This window comes from Equus caballus, chromosome 18 (assembly GCF_041296265.1).
Source record: "Equus caballus isolate H_3958 breed thoroughbred chromosome 18, TB-T2T, whole genome shotgun sequence".
NCBI lineage: Eukaryota > Metazoa > Chordata > Mammalia > Perissodactyla > Equidae > Equus > Equus caballus.
This window is the reverse complement of record NC_091701.1, coordinates 46,964,137-46,988,484: the sequence shown is the minus strand read 5'-3', so window position 1 is coordinate 46,988,484 and position 24,348 is coordinate 46,964,137. Positions and strand designations below refer to the sequence as shown.

At 33.9% G+C, this 24,348-nt stretch overlaps 1 protein-coding gene and 1 long non-coding RNA gene across 3 annotated transcripts in view; one reads left to right on the top strand and one right to left on the bottom strand.

The window, feature by feature from the left end:
* SCN9A (sodium voltage-gated channel alpha subunit 9) overlaps positions 1-24,323 on the top strand; it is a 168,453-nt gene extending 144,130 nt beyond the window's left edge. For both annotated transcript variants that reach the window (XM_070241986.1, XM_023623076.2), the window contains 8 exons: positions 298-471; positions 4,630-4,752; positions 7,030-7,311; positions 8,367-8,420; positions 9,320-9,457; positions 14,807-14,911; positions 16,396-16,666; positions 19,791-24,323. In XM_070241986.1, the coding sequence (XP_070098087.1) occupies positions 298-471; positions 4,630-4,752; positions 7,030-7,311; positions 8,367-8,420; positions 9,320-9,457; positions 14,807-14,911; positions 16,396-16,666; positions 19,791-20,983 (2,340 nt within the window). In that variant the 3' untranslated portion in view covers positions 20,984-24,323. The remainder of the gene's footprint in view (positions 1-297; positions 472-4,629; positions 4,753-7,029; positions 7,312-8,366; positions 8,421-9,319; positions 9,458-14,806; positions 14,912-16,395; positions 16,667-19,790) is intronic.
* The window catches only part of LOC111768915 (uncharacterized), a 53,019-nt gene continuing 43,791 nt past the window's right edge, over positions 15,121-24,348 (bottom strand). Inside the window, exon 2 of the long non-coding RNA XR_002801599.2 lies at positions 15,121-20,016. This is a non-coding gene — a long non-coding RNA (uncharacterized lncRNA). The remainder of the gene's footprint in view (positions 20,017-24,348) is intronic.

The window sequence follows — 24,348 nt, the reverse complement described above, 5'->3', positions numbered from 1 at the left end:
ACATGAGTGGAAATTCCTGCCTTGTCAGAGATTATGGTTCTTTTAGAGGATTGTAAATAATTTCATTCTTTTGCACCCTCTTTCTCTTGATCTCTGGTGACCACTGGTCACTGCTGAGGTCACTAGAGAAGGCTAGAAATAAGCATTACACACTAGCTGTAAGCCAGAATAAAGTCAGCTGACCCATAACAGTACTATATTTTAGTGGTTTCTCTATCTGACTTGTATTTCCTGCTTCGTCATGAATCATAAGCTTTAAGTTGTACATGAATTGAAATTTGAAAATTATTTTCACAGGCTTTTGAAGATATATATATTGAAAAGAAAAAGAACATTAAGATTATCCTGGAGTATGCTGACAAGATATTCACTTACGTCTTCATTCTGGAAATGCTTCTAAAATGGGTGGCATATGGTTATAAAACATATTTCACCAATGCTTGGTGTTGGCTGGATTTCTTAATTGTTGATGTAGGTACTTTAAGTAAACTTGAAAATTCTTACAAATTAGTGTTCTGAAAAACCTTCACTACTGTTGTGTATCATCATATTTAAAATTTGGTTAGCTTTCTGTACTTTCAGACTATAGGTTTATGTTTTTAGAACTATTAATGCAGTCAGTTGAAATATATCTGTGTGGAAAATTAAAAGAGAAATTCTTCAACAAATGTAAATTTTTTTCGGTATCATTGTAATATTCATTATTTACTCTTGTATGTGTTTTCTGCAATCAGAAAAGATGTGATTTATATATAATTTGAATAGCATTCCTGTTGGAAATAAGAACAAAATAAAAAACTAGGAGGTGGGGGGGGTGGGAATGGAAAAAGGCAGAGGCACAGATTAAAAAGATAAAATACTGGGTTTTTTGCAATATAAATTTAGAAAATAAAAGATGAAAAAAATTTAGGAAATAAAAAAAATTTAGGAAAAAAGATGCAATGTAAATTTAGAAAATAAAAGGGTATATCAAGTTGCTTGACATGTTAGCTGAAAGTTATGTAAAAATGAGAGGGCTGAAGCTAAATAACTCTGTGTTAGGGATAAGGAAAGACATGAAATTTCAAAATGTTTATCTCAGTCACAGTGATAGGTAAAACCAAAATGAGTCACAACTCTTGTCCCCGTTTCAAACATCTAATTTACGCTTCATCTCTAGAGTGGCAGTGGAGCAGAGAAATAGGTATTAATAATTTCAAGTAGTAAATCAGAGAACTGGGGAATACTTGGATGATGGAAAATACATAAGAATGCTTCAGTTTATGCATTATTTTTGACAAAGGAAAAATATTTTTTAGGCATCTTATTGAAATAGTCAGGAAAGAGAATCCTAAAACAGCTTGTGATATCAAGGCATCTCATATAGAAATTAATGGTACCACACCCATTATTATCAATTCATTCTTATTTAGCATACTCCATTTTATTATTTTTATTATATAATAATAAAATACTATATTTTTATCATGCAATTTAATAATATATTGCATATAATAATTATTTTGTATGATGTTTTATATTATTTTAAAAGGCTTTCTTAAATTAATCCATGACCTCAGTCTCCCAATTATATTTTTCTCAGAATGATTTATGTTCTTCATTTTCTTAAAAATTCCCCTAGATTTTAGAAAATCTTATCTTTGTGGGCAGGGCAAGAACATCCTATAATCAGTCATAGTTTTTAGAGATTTGTTTTCCATCTAATGTCTGCAATTAGAGGGCAACGTGCACATTTTTATAGTACCAACAAGCGCTCTAAATATTTAACCAAGAGTGCATCATCAAGCTTTTCAGAAAAGATAAGTTAATACAGTATCATTCATAGATATCAAAATTACAATTATATCAAAGTAACTACGAAAAGCAAAATCTGACTGCACAATTGAACCCAAACTAATCATATCTACTCAAAAGTTCGATTTTGCAACTGTTATCTAAAGCTCAGTAAACTCTTTTTTAACAGGTCAATATATAAAACATTACCAAAAAAAACATATTTGTTTTCTATATAGGTGGTTTGCAAAAAAAACTCTTTCCCAAGATGTAGCTATACATTATACTTCATATGTTCTCTCAGGTTGTCTGTATGAGACCTCTAATTTTTGATACCTAATATTAATAATTTCATATTGTTTGATTGCTTTTTGATTCATCTTTTTTATATATATTACCTAGTTACTGCCTAGAAAAATAAATGGTAAGATGGATGCTTTGGTAATATAATAGTTTTAAACAAAGGCTAACCAAAATAAAAAGAAATAATAGGAAGAATGTAGTTATTTCTTTTCTTTTCTCTTAATCTTTAAATATGATTGGAACTTTTAAAATTTATAAAATATTTAAGATATTCAAAAATATTTAAAAATATTATCACGAGTTGTTGTTTTCATCAATCAGCTTAAGAAATAAAAGTTGCAAGTAGAGGGGCTGGCCCCGTGGCCGAGTGGTTAAGTTCGCCCACTCCGCTGCAGGCGGCCCAGTGTTTCATTGGTTCGAATCCTGGGCGCGGACACGGCACTGCTCATCAAACCACGCTGAGGCAGCGTCCCACATGCCACAACTAGAAGAACCCACAACAAAGAATATACAACTATCTACTGAGGGGCTTTGGGGTGAAAAAGGAAAAAATAAAATCTTAAAAAAAAAAATAGATAAATTCAAGATTTAAAAAAAAAATGAGTAAAAAAAACAGTTGCAAGTAGAATTGAATTTAAGTTAAGAAGGAGACATGGCTGTTTAATAACAAATTATTTTGATTTGGAAATCTGAATTGGTGAGTCTCAATTTTTAGGAGTATGTAATATGCTGAACTCAGGGAGGTATATAGCTCCAATTTGAAATATTAAGATTTTGAAAAAAGGTAAGTAAATCTTGGTATATGTAAATATATAAGTGGGAACTTGTTAGGGGTACAGTTCTCAGAACCCACCCAAGATCTTCTGAATCAGAAAGTCTGGTGTTGGGACCCAACAAACTGCTGTAACAAGCCCTCCAGTGTTCTGGTGTGTATTCAGGTTTCAGAATCAGTGATCTGATGTGGTATTCAGAGGATGGACTTTGATTTCTTCAGGCTTCTTGATATTTGAAACTTACTTGATTGAGCATTATTCATCAGTATGGACATAGATCGTGCATATACATATGCTTGCAGAGATAGATAAATGTATGTATATGCCTGTATATTCTCAGTTACAGACTATGCTGTGGTTTACTCAATCATATGCTTCTATTATATTCAGTATCATGACACCTAACAATGGTTTGGAGATCACGTCTACTGTTTCCTTAGGGGGCTATTCAAATTATAATAGACATTTTAAAACTTTATTTTTTTCTAATAAAAAAGGAACACTTGTTATTCTGACTAAAAAGCATACTTAATTTTTTAACTGTACTTAAGTGGAAAATAAGGGACCTGAATGACTGGCTAAAATTAAGAATGATATGAGGGACAATTAGTTCTGCTGGATATATAGCATGAGGACTAAAAAGAATGTTACATTTTGTGCGACATTCGGAAGTAACTACATGAGAACAAAACCCTACAACACATCCCGATTCATAAATCAGGTTACTTGTCCCAACAGCAGCAGCAGTGAACTTGTGAGCAATGAATTTTCCTACTCTGTCAGTAGGTCAATATAAGGAAGTAGACTCTTGGGTGTCCCAACCTTTCCCTGGAAAACTTGAATCTTTTAGTCAATACTTAATTCATAAGGAAGAGCTGCGTTCCCGACATTGTTCTTAGATGTTGCCTCCTTCTACACACAGTGTAAAAGAAATGGATAGTTTAGATAGAACTTATTCAGAGGCTGAATGCATTTCCAGATCCAGATCTAAGGTCATTGAGGAGCATATTGCTCTATTACCAAAATGTGTATTGATTTTATTTCTGTCTGTGTTCCTTTTTCTGAGATCATTTGTGATAAGCACACAAATTTCTATTGGGTCCTGGTGTGGTGGTGGTGGTGGGTCTGGCTAACATGATGAAGTTCTGGATGTCTGTGTGGATGTGAAGCCAGTGAGACCACCTAGAGGTTCTCATGCTCTCTTCAATACAGTTGAGATTTTCTCCCACTAATCACTACTAGGTAGATCTTTGCTGCCAATTCTGAGAAATCATAAGGCAGAGCAGTCTTGTGGGGAATTAGCCCCATCTCAAAATCATGAGTCTCCAAAATGCTTTTGAATAAGGTTTGTACTAGGATTTAGATTTGGTTGAGTTAATGCCACACTCCTACGACTTAGCTTCATAGTCACACACTTTGTTATGCCGTGGGTTTTATTTCAATTGAAATTTTGATAGTTTCTCTAATTAAATGTTCAGAATTAATAAGCATGTACATAGCATTGGCTACAAAAGTGTGAAAATCACGTGTGATTCTTATTCAGATATAAGGAATAACCTAACTTCCCTCTATTATTTCATCTTATTTTGATTAACCTTCCTTTAAATCTATTTCCTTACAAAAGTATCCATCTTACCCATTTTTTAGGCAATGACTAGATAACTTGATATATAAAATCATATTGTTCTTCTTGAGCTGCTCTTAGTGACCTTTGAAATTGACTTTTCTTCTTTATGCTTTATTATTTCATTAAAATGATTAATAAAATTTTTTTTTCTAGGTTTCTCTGGTGACTTTAGTCGCAAACACTCTTGGCTACTCAGACCTTGGCCCCATTAAATCCCTCCGAACACTGAGAGCGTTAAGACCTCTAAGAGCTTTATCTAGATTTGAAGGAATGAGGGTAAGAAAATACTAAGCTTTCTAATACAATATTCTTGGTTTTTAAATGAAGTATAAAATATGAAAAAATGGGTATGTAGAAATTATGGACTATTTATATTTACATGCATGTACATATATGTACATATATACATATATTGGACTGCCTATGTATATAAATGTGTATACATGTGCATATATACACAGTATTTCAGTGCATATTGTTTAACAAAGAGTGAATCAATTCCAGGAATGCCTCCTTTATATAATATTATTAGGTAATGATCTTTTCCCTTCTTAAATAAAAATCTTCCCTATGCTAGGAAAGTCAAGTGAAGGGGACACTATTAGTGCTGACAACATCTCTCATATACAAGTCATCAAGGGCTTGCCTGTGTCAGGTGGTCAAATAATGAAATAATGATTTGAGGTATTTTGTAGTTCACTTCCTTTGAGCCTTGAGGCACTTCAGCTTATTGACTTTCCCACATGGACCCCAGTCCCCCAAGACTGAGTAGGGACAATGATCATGGAGAGACAGACAGTGGAACAGTAGTTATTCTGTGACATCTGCTATAAAACAGTAAACACACAGTGCTACAAGAACATAGAAGTGGGAGTGGCTGCCTGGAGAAGTCTGGGAAGGGTTCACAAGGAAGTAACATTGAAGCCTTGATGAAAGAGTGGGCCCCAAATCACAGGCGGGTAGTCATTTTAGGCAGAGATGCAACATGTTAGAGAAGCACAGAGTTGAGTATACAAGATGTTTTTGAGCAATGACTAGAAGAATCAGTGGGCCTAGGTGATAAGACAGTAGGGAGGTTAGCAGGAAATGAGGATGAAAAAGTAGGCTTGAACAAGAGTTGGCCACTTTGAACCTTATTCTCTAATCCTGTTCTTCCTCACTCTTTTAGTGTCATGTAGGTTGTAAGAATCTCATGAATGTTTGAATCATCTCTCCATAAGGAAATCATACCCATAATGTTTTCCATTTAATTTCATGCCCGCATGGAACCCCTACAGGTCCATGGACCCCAGAGTAATAACTATTGCTCTGGACCAGGGGTCAAGAAACCAAAGCCGACAGGCTGGCTGCCTGTTGTGTAAAGGGTTTCACTGGATCTCAGCCACGCCCATTTGTTTATGTATGATCTATTGCTACAGTGGTAGAATTGAATATTTGCAACAGAGATTATATAACCCTCCAAACCTAAAAATATTTAAGAAAATATTTGCCAACCTTTACTCTAGACAATCTCAAAAGTAGTTGGATCCTTAATGTTTCACCATTTGGAAATGTCTTAAGAGCCTGCTTGATACGTTGCAAAAAATAGGGAGCACAATGCTCTTACTTAACAGATTAGTCTTTGACACATTTGTACTCAAATTCAGACTAGAGCTGACGTGTAAGAAGACAGGTAGGTTTTGAAGGATGGAGTAATTAAGAAAATCTGGACAGTGATAAATGCATGGTAGTCACCATGCAGGAAAATTGGAGTGGCAAGAGGCCCTGGTGATCTATAACAGTGGAAATGCTGAGCAGCAGAAATAATGGGAGAATTAAAGATAAACATCATTTTTGTTTTAACTGAGGCCAGTACTATGTATATTTAGCCAAGGGCTTATTTATAATGTATTTTTAGAGTTAGAATAACAAATTTGAAAAGATTGCTCTCATCTTGCAGATGAGGAAACAGAGGTCCCAAGGTCTTAACTGAATTCACATATCATACAACCAGCAGAATCAGTTAAATCTAAGGGGATCATGCCACTAAGACTCCCAATCCTAGCTCTAGTTTATACTCACCAGTAGTTTCTCTATATGAGAGAATTTTAGCACTGGTAATTCTAGGCCTATGAACCTTTATACATTTTGTTTATTTTTTTAGCATTTATATTTATAAATTTCTTTCTTTTCTACAGTATGCAGATTTTGCGACTTCACCTTACATATATCAGGTTTTTGGTTTATTATTTTTATTTATTTTCTATTTATTTAAGCTGTCATATTATCTTAGTTATTTTGTTTTGTATTGTTGCTCATAGTTTCACTGTGTATTCATCACGTATTTTTGTAAGTTTGTTGATCACAGGACTCCCGTCTTGTTTTGTCTTGCTTGGCATACTGATGAGCATAGACTAGGCATTCAGTTAAGACATGTTGGTTGCTTGACTTGATATATTAAACAGTTAAGGGTGGCTTTTCTAATTTCTCTAATTCTGCATTGTGTTTTATTAATATTGCCCATTTAACATTTTTACTAATCCTCATCATTCTTTTCTTTCTTTTGAATACTAGGTGGTCGTGAATGCACTCATCGGTGCAATTCCTTCCATCATGAATGTGCTACTTGTGTGTCTTATATTTTGGCTAATATTTAGCATCATGGGAGTAAATTTGTTTGCTGGCAAGTTCTATCAGTGTGTTAACACCACAGATGGGTCTCGGTTTCTTACAAATGAAGTTCAAAATCGTTCCGACTGTTTTGCACTGATGAATGTTAGTCAAAATGTGAGATGGAAAAACCTGAAGGTGAACTTTGACAATGTTGGACTTGGTTACCTGTCTCTGCTTCAAGTTGTAAGTGACTTCTTTCATGAATGTTTGATGTTTTAGTAGACAGTGGATGAAGAATATGTGTCATTCTTTAAATAATCTATTAACTAGAAATTAAAGATAAAGTACTTTGTGACTTTAAAAAGACACTTAGTCTTTCTTAGAACATGTGCCTATAAGCATGAGTTAAGAAGCATAGGTTCTGTTGCATTTGAGAGTTATTAATCAATGACTGACATTTGGTGTCATTTGGCTCCTCACCATGGCACCATCTGAATATTGCTCCAACATGAGAATAAGGAGGACTTCCTTCTAACACAGAGAATCCTTAAGAAATGGAGAAAAAATGTTGCCTGCCTTATTCATAAAAATCTCATCTATTTCTGGAAAAATAAATGTTGATGTGCAAATTGGCAGGAATTATTTGTTGTTATTGTCCTTGAGTTGACTCTGACTCCTAGCAACCCTGTGTATAGCAGAGTGGAACTCTGCCTGCCTGGTCTTTCTGCACCATCCTCTCACCTTCCAGCTCTGTATCAGACAGTGCTTCACTCCTATACACAGGGTTTTCATGGCCAAATTTTTTTAGAAGTGGGCGTCCAGGTCCTTCTTCCTAGTCTGGCTTAATCTGGAAGTTCCCCTGAAACCTGTCCACCATGGGTGACCCTGCTGGTATTTGAAATACTGGTGGCATGACTTTCAGCATCACAGCAACACACAGCCACCACAGCAGGACAACCGACACACAGGTGGCGTGGTTCCCCGACTGAGAAATGAACCCGGGACACAGTGGTGAGAGTGCCGAATCTTAACCACTAGACCACCAGGGCTGGGTCTGCAGGAATTGTAACAACCTGGAAATAATTAGCTTGGACTAAGATTTAGAATATGACTTGGGAATGTGTCCTTTTTGTTCTTGATATAACAACTTTATATTAAATTGGTATTTTGAAATACAGTAATACTTAGTGATTTGATATTAGTTAATAAGCGTTGCAACAATAAATAGACTAAACTCATGTATGGCTATTTTAGAGTATGAGCTTCACATTCAGATTCTATAAATGTTTTGTTCACAGGCAACATTTAAGGGATGGATGGATATTATGTATGCAGCCGTTGATTCTGTTAATGTAAGTATTGGTTGACATAACACTAAACTCTACAATTCTTAAAAGCTTCTTAGTTTAATTTGGCTGTTTTCAAACAGTAGCTCCAAGCAGCCCTTGGTGTGTACCACACAAAATGAAGAACTTCCACCCAATAGTAGTCTAGTGGTTACATGTGAAGCATTTGGAGACAGAGCTTGCCTCCACTTCTGGCTCTACCATCTCATACAAGCTCTGCAACTGACTTTGAGCAAATTGCTTACCTCTCTGAGTCTGTTTGTTGACTGTACAAAGAAAATAATTCAATGCCTCCCTCATGGGATTGTTCTGAGGATCTAACAAGAAAATGTAAGTAGAGCACTTAGGACAGCCTGGCAATAAGAAGTGCTCACTAATTATGAGTTTATCAAAATAAAAGTGAAATAATGTATTTTATTCATAGTTAATAAGAACTATATTTTTATATTTTAAAGAGCCATGGGAGAGTCTATGTGAAATAAGTTCTCTGCTAAGAAAGTTAAATCCAGTGAAGACAGTTCTGTAATCAAATGAAAAAAAGTCAGCAAAATTTATATAAATATGATATCATCTCTTTTACAGTCTTTTTTGGAAATAAAAAACATACTTTATGTCATTTAGCTACTAAATTATTCTACAAGTCTAAGAACAAGTATTACATATGGTTAAGCCCTGTGTAGTCATTTAAAGATTATGTTCATATACGTAGTAAGCATGTAATCAATATTTATGTACTGTTGAATAAATTTTTAGGAGTGATTATGTTGCGCCTCAACAATGCTATGACTTCTGAAAAGCCAAGTTCATCCAGGATAGCACTGTTTGGATTACCTTGTCAAACCATGTGAAAAAGAAAATGATGACTGTTATTGTCAACATACTGCTAACTTTTGTTAATTTTATAGGTAGACAAGCAGCCCATATACGAATACAGCCTCTACATGTATATTTATTTTGTCATCTTTATCATCTTTGGGTCATTCTTCACTTTGAACTTGTTCATTGGTGTCATCATAGATAATTTCAACCAACAGAAAAAGAAGATAAGTATTTTAAGTTTTTTTCATTGCACTAAAAATTCTGAACAATTATTTTCCCAAAAACATATTATGAAATTTAATTTGATATCAGTTAGTAATTAGCTTTATTAGAATTTCATTTCTTTTTCAAATAATTGGCCAGTATACAATTATAGCTATGCTTAATGTCATTCATCTCTGCATAGTAAAATAATGATCTCTTAAGTCATAACTATTTTTAAGCCATGGTTTTTTTCAGTGTTTCCTGTAGAGGATTGATTAATTAAGAAAAATTAATGCATTAATTATTTATTCAAAACACATTTCATAAATAGTTACTTCATTCTGTTCTGAGCCACTGTTCTGTGTGGCATGTCTTGAGCTTGTGCTTCAGCAAGACCAACGTAAGCTATGGTTCCGGAGGTCAAGGTGTTTACATTATAGCAGAAGAAATGAGACACGTAATGGAAATTAAGATTCGTTGAATGTTGCAAGTGAGGCACTCCCCTGAGATTTCTGTTTCACTAACCCTCACATCACTTGTATTAGTTTCTTAGCCCTGCTGTAACCAAGTACCACAAACTGGGTGGCTTCAAAAACAGAGATTTATTTTCTCATATTTATGGAGGCTAGAAGCCTGAAATCAAAGTGTTGGCAGGGCCTTCAAAGCCTCTAGGGGAAGATTCTTCCTTGGATCTTCTAGCATCTGGTTGCTCAAGCATTAGTTGGCTTATGGCAGCATGACTTCAGTCTCTGCCTCCATGGTCATATGGTGTTCTTTCACTCTGTGTCTCTCTTCTTCTTAAAAGACACCCATCATATTGGATTAAGGGCCCACCCTACTCCAGTATGACCTCACTTTAATTTAGTTACATCTGCAATGACAATATTTCGAAATAAGGTCATTCTGAGGTACTAGAAGTTAGACTTCAACATCTTTTTTGGAGGGACACAATTCAACCCATAACATCAACCATAAAGGTATTATTATTATAAACCTTTTCTTATAAATGAGGACAGGCTCAGAGAGGTGAAGTGATTTACCCAAGAGCATACATAGAGTAAGTGATAGAGTTTTAATAGAGTCAATAGTTGATCCCATGGACCATATATATATATATATATATATATATATATATATATATATATATTTAGGCCCTCTACCCTGCTGTATCTCTAAATATTATAATGTGAGATAGTGATAAATGCAATAATAAAATTAACAAAAACAACAAAAGGAATGTACATGGACAGTCAGAGGAAAAATAGATAAAGCTATAGAAAGTTTTGTGATGTATGTGACAATTGAGCAGGACTTGGAAGATGAATAAGAAGATGTGTAGCAACTGGGAGAAAAAAGGATGGACAATCTACATGGAGAAGTAGAGAAATGTGTGAGCACATGCATAGTGCTGATAAAGGAGGCAACAATCCAGAAGGAATAGCCATCCAACCAGTTTGGATGGAGATTTGAGATGGAGTTTTGAGAAGACAAATAGTACAAGATGAGGACAGTTATTATTATAATTGTTCTATTTTATTATTAGTTATTGTTAATCTCTTACTGTGCCTAATTTATAAATTAAACTTCATCATAAGTATATATATAAGTATACTTCATCATAAGTGTATAGGAAAAAACATAGTATATATATATAGGGTTCAGTACTATCCATGGTTTCAGGCATCCTCTGGGGTCTTAGAACTTATCCCCTGGGATACGCGGGGACTACTATATAAGCAGGACATTGATATTTATTAAGACTTGATGATGTGTCTGATCTTGTGTAAAGTACTTCACGCATGTAATCTTAGTCAAGTTTTACAACAGATCTAAAAGGCATAGTATCCCCCCTTTACCTCTCAGAGAGGTTACGTCACTTGCACATGGTTTGACAGCTAGGAAGTAGCTTCACCATAGATCTAACTCCAGAGTCTCTTTTTCCAGGGACTATGAAAACTCAGTTTTAATAAAAAATGAATCTAGTAATGATGCATAGAATGATTGGAAAGAGACCAAAGACTAAGCCAGACCCTGCTTTACTTCCTGCCTGGACCACACGTCAGTCTCCAGATTAGTCATTTGAAGCAATTGAGAATAGGGGATATTTCATTTAAGAGATTTGAGGGGGAGAGTCTACACTATTGTTTGTGATTTGTAAGAGAATAAAGCATCTAGGAGGTCTCAATTTTCTCATCAAAGTTGAGTGAGTTACTGTGGCTGTAGCACCACCCACAGAAAAAGAGAGGGGATAAGGAATAGAATTCAAAGAGGGAGTGATTTAAGATGCTGGCTTAGCGTCTAAGAAAAGATGGATATACATAAAATGAAATGTCATTATTGTGCATGATTGATATTTGCAAGTGATGGAAAATTTAGTAAATGTTAAATGTTATTTATGCTTTCATTTCCAAGTACAGGTGTTTATTTTTCAACGATGTTTTTAAAAGTCCATGTTTCATTCTTACAGTTTATTTCCGAGAGTCAAACTTAGCTAACATTATATATTCATGCCTTTAGACAGAGAGTCTTTAATAATTAATAATTATTTTTGCAAATAATTTTACAAAGTATACTCTAATTTTCTATTTAATTATTTTTTCAACTTTAGTCATTATATATGTGTTATTTTGATATATAAGCACACACGTATGACTCCCCAACATTCCCTACACAGGATAAATTAAACATGTATCTAGAAAAAGCTCTATGATCATGGACGGGACAATCACAGCCCTAAATGCTTTAATCTCCTTGCTCTTAAACGTTATTTGTGAAACAAGAATTGCCACTGCAGGAAGATGGGTTGGGTTGGCACCATTACCACTACTGTCAGGCAAAAGTTACTAATTTAGACACACTGACTATCCCTTACCATTCTTCCAGTATTTCATTTACGATTTAAGCAAGCCTTTTATTTTCTGCCCTTTTCTGAATGGCTTAGGGTTTCTTTCCACTCTACTAAGAGCAGGAAAGAAGACAGGAGCAACCCTTCAATTAACCTGCTACGTAAGAGGCCTTCTGCTAGAACTTATAGTTCATCTGATCCATAGAACAACCAAGGGAAGTGGCATCTTTACACAAGTGTTTACACTGGGGCCTAGTGAAGATAAGTAACTTGTTTCAAGTCAAGTAACAGGTCCCCTGGCAGTCAGGATCCAAAGGTCTGTTTGACTTCAAAGCCCATATTCTTTCCAAGAGGCAATGTTGCCTCTTAAGGTTTTTTAAGTTCAATACGTTGATCTCAGCTTATGACTCTACCAACTACCCATATCTCTTTCAAATAATAAACCCCGTTTTACTAGTTTTTCCAGCTATCCATCATCCTTATAAGTAATGTTACCATCTTTAATAAGTTCATGTGATAATTGGGTTTTAATAGTTCATCAAAAAACACTTCTAAAAATTAGAGTACAAATTAATGGGTTCAAGTTATAAAAGGGAAAAGTAGGTAATATATTTACACAAATTCCTAATACAGAACTGGATACATAAGAGTAAATTCTAAGTATAGCAACCCCTTTCAGTAACTAACTTTATTGGGAAGGTTAATAATAGCAATAGTAATAGTAACTAACAATTATTGAGGGCTTGTGTATCTGGCATTGTGCTGAGTGTTTTGAATGCATTATCTCAATTGATCCTCACAACAAACCAATGAGATAGTTACTCTTGTAATGCTGAGATGACTTATCCTTAAAGAGATTAAGAAACTTGCCCAAGGACAACAGAGATGAGATTTGAATGAAGATGATCTGATACCAGAACTAAAGTCTTCACTGCTACGTAATACAACCTTGACATAGAGTGTAACATAGAAAAAGACCGGCCTCACTTACAGAGTGTTTCCCATCTAACTTTTAAAGGAATGCATTTTACACAAGGTGTATATAAGCTGTAGTAGAACAAAACAGCAATGCAAGTTTCTCTATTGGAGCATCTTGTAATCTCCCCTTAGTTTCATTCCACTCATCCTTATGTTGACACCCAGGGTATCATCAAGGGAAGACAAAATCTGCTGCTTTGATTTTTACCTCTAATTCAGAGCTCTGTCCCCAGTGTTTTCTTAGCTTCTTCTGGTGAGTTCTTGACGTGCTCTTGATATTCAGCCTCCATCAGTGAGCTATAAAGGATCCGCTCTTGAAACTGGCATGAAGGCTGTCTCTCAAGCCCGGCATCAGTAGATCAGATGAATATCAACATTACAAAAAGACTCCATATCAACTAGAGGAAAGGTGAATTAAAACACTCTAGGAGAGAAAGGGGAGTCTGGTTATCATTAGGTATCTAATAAATTTAAAAATGCAGTATAACAGGAAGCTGAATATTAACTAATCCAGGAAAACTAAAGGGAAACCATAACCAGATTGTTTTTAACTCCAGGAATCTACAGTAACGATTTTAGAACTGTAAATTCTCCAAAATAAATTCCTAATTACATGGATTATACTAATTTATGCCATAACTAAGAAATTGATATTACAGATCAGTGTAGAATATGCATCAATCTGTAAAAATTACAGATAATTTTAAGACATTAGCAGACCCTAAAAGAACAGGCAAAGTGTCTAGGCCCCCTTGTGGCTTTTACAGTTTGGAAACTTCATTTTGATGTTAGACTCTTTTGCTGTTGAATCTTAAAAGTTGTGTGTTCAATTAAAAAGTGCTTCAGGTCAGGGGCCCTGGATTATTGGTAATTTCCTCATTACCTAGAACTCTGTTATGCATAGTGTTGACACCTGATAAAGCGTTTATGTTGAAATTCCTTTACTTGGAATTAAAGAGGTAGCTAAAGAGTTTCTTGAAATACACACACATACACATACGGATATGTGTGTTACATATTTATTGTATATTCTTTTTCTCTGCTAAAGGAATATGGCATTTTAAAATGAATACAAATGAACATAAAACTAATACCATTTTTGCTACACATTTTGGCCCGTATTCTTAATGAGTGCTTAAATATTAGCTAAATCATCAAAAAAAAGTATTCACTACTTTTATTTCTTATAATCCTTCCTAATATATTTGTTATTTAGCAATAAAATGTCTGATGAGAAAAGTAGCAGATAAAAATGTGATACCAGCACATAGTTTAAAATAACACAGATTACCTCACCAAAAGAAAATTGAGCCAATCATTATTGTATGTAATACATGTATTTTATATACATATTACTTTATGTATGGAGAGTCATGAGCCTACACGTAGGTAAATCCCTTAAGACAGGTTTTATTTATAGCTACATTGCACATAATAAAATGCATTTCATTTCTATATTAATACATTTTTAACCTGTCGTAATGATCTGAGGAATGATCTAGACAATGATTCTGGTTTTAACTAGATTTATTTTTTATTTCTTTACCTTGGAGGTCAAGACATCTTTATGACAGAAGAGCAGAAGAAATACTATAATGCAATGAAAAAGCTGGGATCTAAGAAACCACAAAAACCAATACCTCGGCCAGGGGTAAAAAAAAATAAATATATGTATATGTGTATATATAGATATATATATCTATATATATCTATATATATCTATCTATCTTTAGCATGTAAATTTTCAAATTTTTTAAATTCATCTTTAATGTACTATTTTTTAAACATGAATGCTAATCTTTTGAAAAGTCCTTATATAACTAAATATATGTATTTTGAACATGATCACAGTTCTTAATATTTCTTCTTATTTTTTGTTTTTCTTTAAAAATTAAAAATAACTATATATGGTTTCACTTTTATGTTAGCACACAACTTACTACTAGTACAATGGCCTACAGAGAATCAAAATAGAATGTACTTCTGATTGAAATTTATTTATGCAAATGGTGATTTTATAATGTAGTGATTGCTATCTATCAGTAGGGTGAAACTAACATGTAGATCTTTGATATTACAACAAATAGCAAAAGAAGCAACTAAATTGGTCATGAATCTGAACTTTACCCTACCGTGGGGTCAAAGACCAGAATAGGCTCAGATGGAAATAGTGAGGCTTAGCGGTCAAAGAGTACTTTATATTCCTCTAACAATTGAAAAAAACATTTAAATGCATTATGTGCGTTTCAATTTATATTCAACGTAACACACCTTACCAAAGAGTCATACCTAAAGACAGAGCATCCTACAGGTGGATACCCAATTATTACCGAGCTAGCTACATGAGAATCCCCCAGCACTTTTTAAACGGAAACACTGCCAGGTCTCAGCCAGACCTACCGAATCATAATCTATGAATTTAAAGCCCTGGTATTTAATTTTTTGAGTACTCTACCTGATCTTGATACAATACTTTAAAACTTGCCTATACAACTATTAAAGGGATTTTGAAATGTGTTTCCTGGAAAGCCTAATACTAGCAGTGAGATTGACAAGAAAGGTAATAAGTAAGTATGGCTATGTCTAGAAATATATGTTCTATGCAAGGAAGAGATAGGAAAATATAGGTCTCTGATATTTTAGCAGTAATATCAGTACAAGAAAAAACAACACTTTAGTTAAAATAATAAAACAAAGTAGAAATTTAGAGATATGTTATTATAGAAACTTGGAATACTTCAGGCAATGGGGCTGAGGTTTTCTTAACAAAAAATTACCTTACGATCGTGGTAATTCATATATAACATCCTAGGGTGGATATAAGCTTAGAAGCAAATGTTCGTATACAAGGCTAACTAAAGACTGGCCTGATATACTGAAAGTCTACAACAACAACAAAAAGTTTTCATTTACTCTCACTTGGATTTAACCCATTGATAATATTTCTTACAGAAAACAAGATAGGGATGATTGTAGATAACCTTGTAGAAAGCAAGATAGGGAAAGCAAGGCCAGGGATAATTTATGCAAGTTTTGAAGACATACCTTTTTAAAAAAATTGTTACTAGTGCAATGATTAGTGAACACTATTTGTAAATTTACTCTACATTCCATATTATTCTTGTTTCTTTGCAGAACAAGTTCCAAGGATGTATATTTGACCTCGTAACAAACCAAGCTTTTGATATCTCCATCATGGTTCTTATCTGCCTAAACATGGTCACCATGATGGTAGAAAAAGAGGGACAAAGTGACTACATGACTGATGTTTTATATTGGATAAACGTGGTTTTTATTATCCTTTTCACTGGAGAATGTGTGCTGAAACTGGTCTCCCTCAGACACTACTACTTCACTGTAGGATGGAACATTTTTGATTTTGTGGTTGTGATTCTCTCCATTGTAGGTAAGACCATTTATTAATGAGATTTTAATTTTGAATCAAACCAAACACACATGCTCAGAGAAGTTTCTGAATTCTTGAATGTAAATTTGCTTCCGAGTAAGTGAAGTGAAAGAATGAAGGAAGCTTAAAAACAAAACTAAACAAAACAAAAACTTCTGTGTCAGAATTCCTGGGTTCATGCTACACAAAGCCACAAGTTTTCTATTTGTTGGAAGCACATAATACTCCTTGATATTTGAGTTCCAAGATTACCTTCACAAAGGTAGCAACTATGTCTACATGTAGGCATGTTTTAGAAGACCAGTGCAGAATCTGAAATCACTTCCCTTTCTTAGCACATATGAGAACTGTCCCTTGATTAATGATGATATTAATAGCTAGAATATTAGTGACTCTTTGAGAAAATTCTTCCTGAATTCAAAGTGAAGTTAAGGTCTCACAAAATGCCATCTTCATTTCTCATGCCCATATACTTGGCGAGTCTGTAAAATGTAGTCATTTCTCAACCATCCGCAGTCATGTCTGTGAATCACAGTACATGATTTTATACTTCCTCCTCTTCCATTACCACAGCTATTTTTCTATCCTCTTTTTTTTTTTTCCTTATCTGTATGTGCCTTGCCCGGTGTTTTAGGATTGCATTTATTTTTAGAATTGTAAATTTTAGACAGTAAGAAATTATGAAGATCGTTTAATACAAACTCAACTTACAGATTATGAAACAGGCAGGCCCAGAAAGATTAAAGTTCACATAACCTAGAACCCTAACACTGAGTACCACAGAACTTAGAATAAGCATTCAAAATCAATTTTTTGAAAAAAGAGTATTATGACCAGAGGTGACATTAAAATTAAGATATTTGGAAACAAATTAAAATTTAGGTAGGAATCTCACACTACCAACAAGCATAATAGTGGAAGCATTCCCATTAAGTTAAGAAGAAGAAAGGAATGTCCCTCTGTTGCCTCTTTCGTACCAGTGTTGGCTGATGCAATTAAAAAGAAAACAAAGAGGTACTTATTTTTAAACAGTGGAGCAAATTATCTTTATCGTCATGTCATATTATGGCATTCTTTAAAAATTAAAGAGAGTCAACTAAAAAAATTGATTCATTTAGAGTTCAGAAGGTACAAATTTTCAATTACATGTACCAACAGTAATAATTGTTTTATATGTGGACAAAAAAATTAGAAAATGTTCTTAAAGAAAAAGCTCGTTCACAGTTACTGTAGAAATAAAGTAAATATCTAGTAACAACTTTAATAAGAATTCTATGAAGAAAACTAACAGACTTTTAAGAAGGCTTAAATAATTGAAAGGCTTATCTTGTCCTTGAATAAGAAGGCTCTCACTATAATTGTGACCCTCTTTTATGAATCAACCTGTAAATTCAGTGTAATCCCAATGAGAATATCAACAAGTCTTTTTGTGTGATGGGAGTAATAAATTGGCAATATCAGTATAAATGATTCTAAAATTCATCTAAAAGAAAAATTAGAGTGGTGACATATTGCTAGATATTAAGACTATTATAACATTGTAACATTGATGAAGTAAAACTGTGATTTAAAAAGCTTACTGAATTCAAATAGATAATTTAATGTCAATACATAGAGAATTATTCATTTACTCAGTGAAAAGATCACGAGTCAAAGAATAAAGTGTAAAACAATGGATTCTAGTAGAAATAGATTTTTAACCATGAACTTGAATAGTCCTTTCGATTCATGACACAAACTTGTGTCTATAAAGAAAAAACAATAGATATGACTGCATAAAAATAAAAATGTTCTATGGAGGAAAATTCACCACCACCAAAAAAAAAAAGGCTGAAATGAAGGACAAGTAAAAAAAAAATTATGGAGCATTTAAGGCCAACAAAGGATTAGTACTTCCAATAGTAAAATAGTTCTCATAAATCAATAATAAAATACTAAATCTCCCATTAGAAAAGTGGGAAGACAACCTAATTATGCAAAAAAAGAGAAAGTTGAAAATAGCCAACAAGAATATAAAATGTCTGAGGCTAGCCGGTGACCTACTGATTAAGTTCAGCAGCGTGGGTTTGGTTCCTGCACACAGACCAACACCAGTTGTCAGTGGCCATGCTGTGGTGGCAACCCACATACAAAACAGAGGGAAACTGACACAGATGTTAGCTCAGGGCAACTCTTCCTCAGCAAAAAAAGAAAAAAGAAGAAAAAGAATACAAAATATCCAATAAACAAAAAATGTGGATTATTTTTTCCAAAAGAAATGCACATAAATTAGAACAATTAGATGTTGTAAACATTATAAGGATTTTCTAGTAAAAATTATAAAGATGAATGACAGTACTGATAAGCATGTGCAATATGAGCACTTTCACATACCTCTAGTAGGAGTGTTAATTTGTATAAACTTTCTGGAGATAGATTTGGTGATATAGAACAAAATTTTAAATATACTGGTTGACCTAACTTCTATTAATATATTATCAAAGTATGCTCATGCAACTAGAAAAAATATACCAACTTGGATGTTCATCTCAGCCAAAAAAATTGAAAACAACATAAAATTCTTCAATATGTGGTTATTTTGACAAAACATCATACAACTATAAGGAATTATTTTGTTGTTATTTGTATGAAAATATCTCCATGACATATGATGAAGTGACCCAATTGGATTACAAAAATAAGCTTGTATAATATGATTACATTCATGTGTATATGTTTGTATGTGCTAGCATTGAAAAATGTCTGGGGTGATAATAAAATATTGACGATAGTTATGGTTGATGATAGTTTGGGTGATTTATATTTCCTTTTTAGCATTTTAGCATTTTACTGTATTGCTTGAATTTTCTACATGAGTATAAGATGTTGTCCTTATAATTTACAAAATTATTGTGAAGGAAAAAAATAAGGCCCAGCAATAGTAAAGGCGAGAAAATGTCACCATGGTAATTCTAATTTTCTTTGAGATTTCTCAATCCTTTGATTGCTGTGAAACTGCTTTCAGTATAAAATGACAGTCCTGAAATCCTAAGAGATGAGATGGGAGATAAAACTGTTTAGAGTCATGATTTTCTGTAGCATGGATATTTAAATATTTCCTTTTTATTCCTTCCCTCTTCACCAGGTATGTTTCTAGCTGATTTGATAGAAAAGTATTTTGTGTCCCCTACCCTGTTCCGAGTGATCCGTCTTGCCCGCATTGGCCGAATCCTCCGTCTGATCAAAGGGGCCAAGGGGATCCGCACGCTGCTCTTTGCTCTGATGATGTCCCTCCCTGCATTGTTTAACATCGGCCTCCTGCTCTTCCTGGTCATGTTCATCTACGCCATCTTTGGAATGTCCAACTTTGCCTATGTTAAAAAGGAAGCTGGAATTAATGACATGTTCAACTTCGAAACTTTTGGCAACAGCATGATCTGCCTGTTCCAAATTACCACCTCTGCTGGCTGGGATGGATTGCTAGCACCTATTCTCAACAGTGCACCACCCGATTGTGACCCAAGAAAAGTTCATCCTGGAAGTTCAGTTGAAGGAGACTGTGGGAACCCGTCAGTTGGGATATTCTATTTTGTCAGTTACATCATCATATCATTTCTGGTTGTGGTGAACATGTACATCGCTGTCATCCTGGAGAACTTCAGTGTTGCTACTGAGGAAAGTACTGAGCCCCTGAGTGAGGATGACTTTGAGATGTTCTACGAGGTTTGGGAGAAGTTTGATCCTGATGCCACTCAGTTTATAGAGTTCTCCAAGCTCTCTGATTTTGCAGCTGCCCTGGATCCTCCTCTTCTCATAGCAAAACCAAACAAAGTCCAGCTCATTGCCATGGACCTGCCCATGGTCAGTGGGGACCGGATCCATTGTCTTGACATCTTATTTGCCTTTACAAAGCGTGTTTTGGGTGAAAGTGGAGAGATGGACTCTCTTCGTTCACAGATGGAAGAAAGGTTCATGTCTGCAAATCCTTCTAAAGTGTCCTATGAACCAATCACAACTACACTAAAACGAAAACAAGAGGATGTGTCTGCTACTGTCATTCAGCGTGCTTACAGACGTTACCGCTTACGGCAAAATGTCAAAAATATATCAAGCATATATATAAAAGATGGAGAAAGAGATGATGACTTGCCTAGTAAAAAAGATATGGTTTTTGATAATGTTAATGAGAACTCAAGTACAGAAAAAACAGATGCAACCCCATCAACAGTCTCTCCCCCTTCATATGATAGTGTAACAAAGCCAGACAAAGAGAAATATGAAAAAGACAAAACAGAAAAGGAAGACAAAGAGAAAGATGGCAAGGAAAGCAAAAAATAGAGCTTCATTTTTGATATATTGTTTACAGCCTGTGAAGGTGATATATTTGTGTTAATAAGACTCTTTTAAGGAGGTCTATGCCAAAACTTTTTATCAAAATATTCTCAAAGTCAGTGCAGTCGCTAGCTCTGATTCCCTAAGGTAGGTGGGCAGCATTAGCAGATGGCTATTTTTGCATTGGTAAAAGTGACTTGAATTCTAAGAATAAGTCTATAGGGATTATTGATTATAGCAAACAAAGGTGATTTAATTTTATTTGCTTTTAATCAATCAAAACAGCAGGTAGAAAATCTGCCTTGTCATATTTTCACAGGATTGTAAACATTCGTGTTTCCCATGCAAATACAAACAGGCACGCACACACACACACAAATATCTATCATTTGCATAGCTACAAAAGTATTTTGTCTTGGCTTTGCAATGAAATGCCCCATTAGAAGGAATGGACATTAGTAATGAATGGTTAGTTAAAACATCTTGTTATTAGGGAACAAGATTCTTTTATCCATGTACAGAGGTCATTCTATATTTTGAGGTGCTTAAATTTATTCTATATTGCATCAGAACCAGTTTATACATGCCTATAAAATGCCATGGGAAAATGTATGTAGGTTATTCATTTCACCAAATACTTTTCATTCATCCTGACTCATATACCACCCAGGATAAGACTAACCTTTAGAGTATTGTGCTTCGTAGCCTGCCTTTTTTTATATCCTTCTTTGTTCATACAATAACCACAGAACATGAAAAATTATTTTAAGTACATGTCCTCAAAAGAAAAAAAGTGAAGATAATTGAGAAAAGAAGCAACTGAAGAAAGCTTTATTCACTAATATTTATCAAATCTACACTGTACCGTGCTGCCCCAAAACACCAATAATGACCCAACTCTTAATCTCTTTTGTCACAATTTTCTGCTTCCTCATGCAGTATTGTTTAGTCATTCTTTAGCACTAAACAAAGTTGGTATTTCCCTTCGATGAAGTGCTTCCTGAGATGCAGACAGCTATTTGATACCATGGTACATGTTTGAGCAGATAACGACTTGGGCACAGTATTTACTGCCTCACCTCCAAACCATCCTAAATGTGTATGGCAAGATTTTAAGTCACAATTTATGGCAAGCTTTCAACAGACTTGTGTTTCGTATGAATGAAAGAGCATTCAACTGGGATGCTTGCCACTTGCTTTCCTGTCACTAACCTACTATCCTAATTTGTGCTAGTAATCCTTTTGGACCTCTAGTCTTTCATCTATAAAATGAGAAGGATGTCTCTTTCTCCTTCAAATTTTATAACTATGAGATATATTATGTATCAGTCAATAAAGGACCCTGAGCTTATAGTTTACCAAGCTCATATTCATTTTGCTTTAGCTATTGTCTTCCTACCAAGGTTTATAAATCTAGCTTTTAAAAAAATCCTTGTTAATTCTGGCTTGAAAAGAAATGGCCGTGATACATTTTTTCATGAGATTATCCCAGGAATATGAGATCTTTCTTCTATCAGGTTATTCATGCATAGGCAAAAACTGAGTTACAGAAGTAGAAAGTAGTTTTATTTAGAAGATTTTGTGGGAGTTTTCAAAGTAAATATATAGAACATATTTCATTCATTTGCTTTTTTAAATTAAAAAGAACAGAAATTATATTTCTATAATAAGTATTTAAACATATTTTTTGTTGTTCTGGCTAGTTAAAAATAAAGAAGATTGAAACGTACCTATAAGATAAGAAGAAACATACCTATAAGAGTAAAGAATGAGAGATAGCAAGAGAGACTAAGAAACAAAGTTATTGAGATAGACAAAAACAAATGAGACATTTCCACAGAACTTCCTATCTAGTACATTTTAAAATTGTGATGCATTTTATAACATTCATGAAGGAGATTATCACTTCTAGACATTTGTCTTAGGGTACATATGAAATTAAATCTAGGGCCAAAGATTCTTTACAACTATGTTCAATCATTCATCTTAGGTTATTTGAGCCTCTTTTTTATTTAATACAAAAGATACCATGCAGTGTTTTCTTAGACTATGTAGAGCATCGCATCACATACCTGCTAAGTCTACTGAAAATAGGTTTTGACAATTTAGTTAGGGAACCATGCAAAATATATTACATTTGTAAGACTTTTTTAATACATTAAATTAAGATATTAATATCACCTTAAATTTGAATTCAGTCTGTCCTCATTATTTTAAATCCATATAAATATAACTGTAGTCTGCATATATAATATAGTGTGAAAAGTGGACAGGTTATGTGTCATTTACTATTGATATTTTTACATTGCCTGATTTCTATGTAAAAAAAAAATATTGGCAACTGGTTCGTCAACACAATTTCTTCTTAGCATTTCAAAAAAAGAAAAAATTACAAAGTCACTCTTCCTTCTAGTTCATGCTGAACCTATTCCATGTTGAACAATATTTCTTTTTAAATATAACATAGTTAGGTTTTGTATATATATGTTTTCCCAGGAATGTCTGGTTGTGACTTTTTATCAATTAAAAACAAAAGTAATTGTAACTAGGCACTCATTTAGTACAGTGTAAGCTTGAAGGAAAATGAGACTTCTTTTTTCAAGTAAGTTACTCTTTGGTACTGAATATGAGATATCACCCTCCAGATGGCACTGTCATAGTAATACTTAAATTACCTAATCACTGAACTCATTTCACCTCATGATATAGAATGGAAGTTACACTGTAAAATTTAAATCACAATCAAATTGAAGTGAACAGATTTGAACACAAATCCATACATACAATTTGGATAGAAGTGGGAGAATCTCATTTTACCTTTTTCACTGGTACATAGTTTGCAAAAGATCTACGTGACTTTGGGCTGTTTCTGATTGTTGATGCTCAACAAGGCTGATCGTTGAAAACCTCAACCCAAGATGTTCAGCATGATTTTATAGAATTTTGATAGCTTTATTAAAAAGAGGTAAGATAAAATGCATATGTAAATAAAGCAGTTCTAAATAGCAATTTCAGAGAAATGTTAATGGAAATAATGAAAGGAGGGCCAGCTAAATTAGAATGGCCAAGTTACTGGCCTGGGTTAGGAGCTATGTATAAAGGCCACCAATTTTTGAAATATCTGTAGTTTATTATGTTATATTCTTGAGGAAAACAATCAAGAATTGCTTCAAAAAGAATGAATAGCCATGAACATAATAATGCCGTTTACATAGAATTCTTTACAAATTTCATACATCTATGAATGCTCAAAATGTTTGAGTTTGTCATAAATGATACTGTAGTTAATACTTGAGACTTACACATTGTAATAGAATCTAAAAATAAAAGTCATCCCAAAAAATCATGTTTGCCTGTATTTTCTGTTTCTG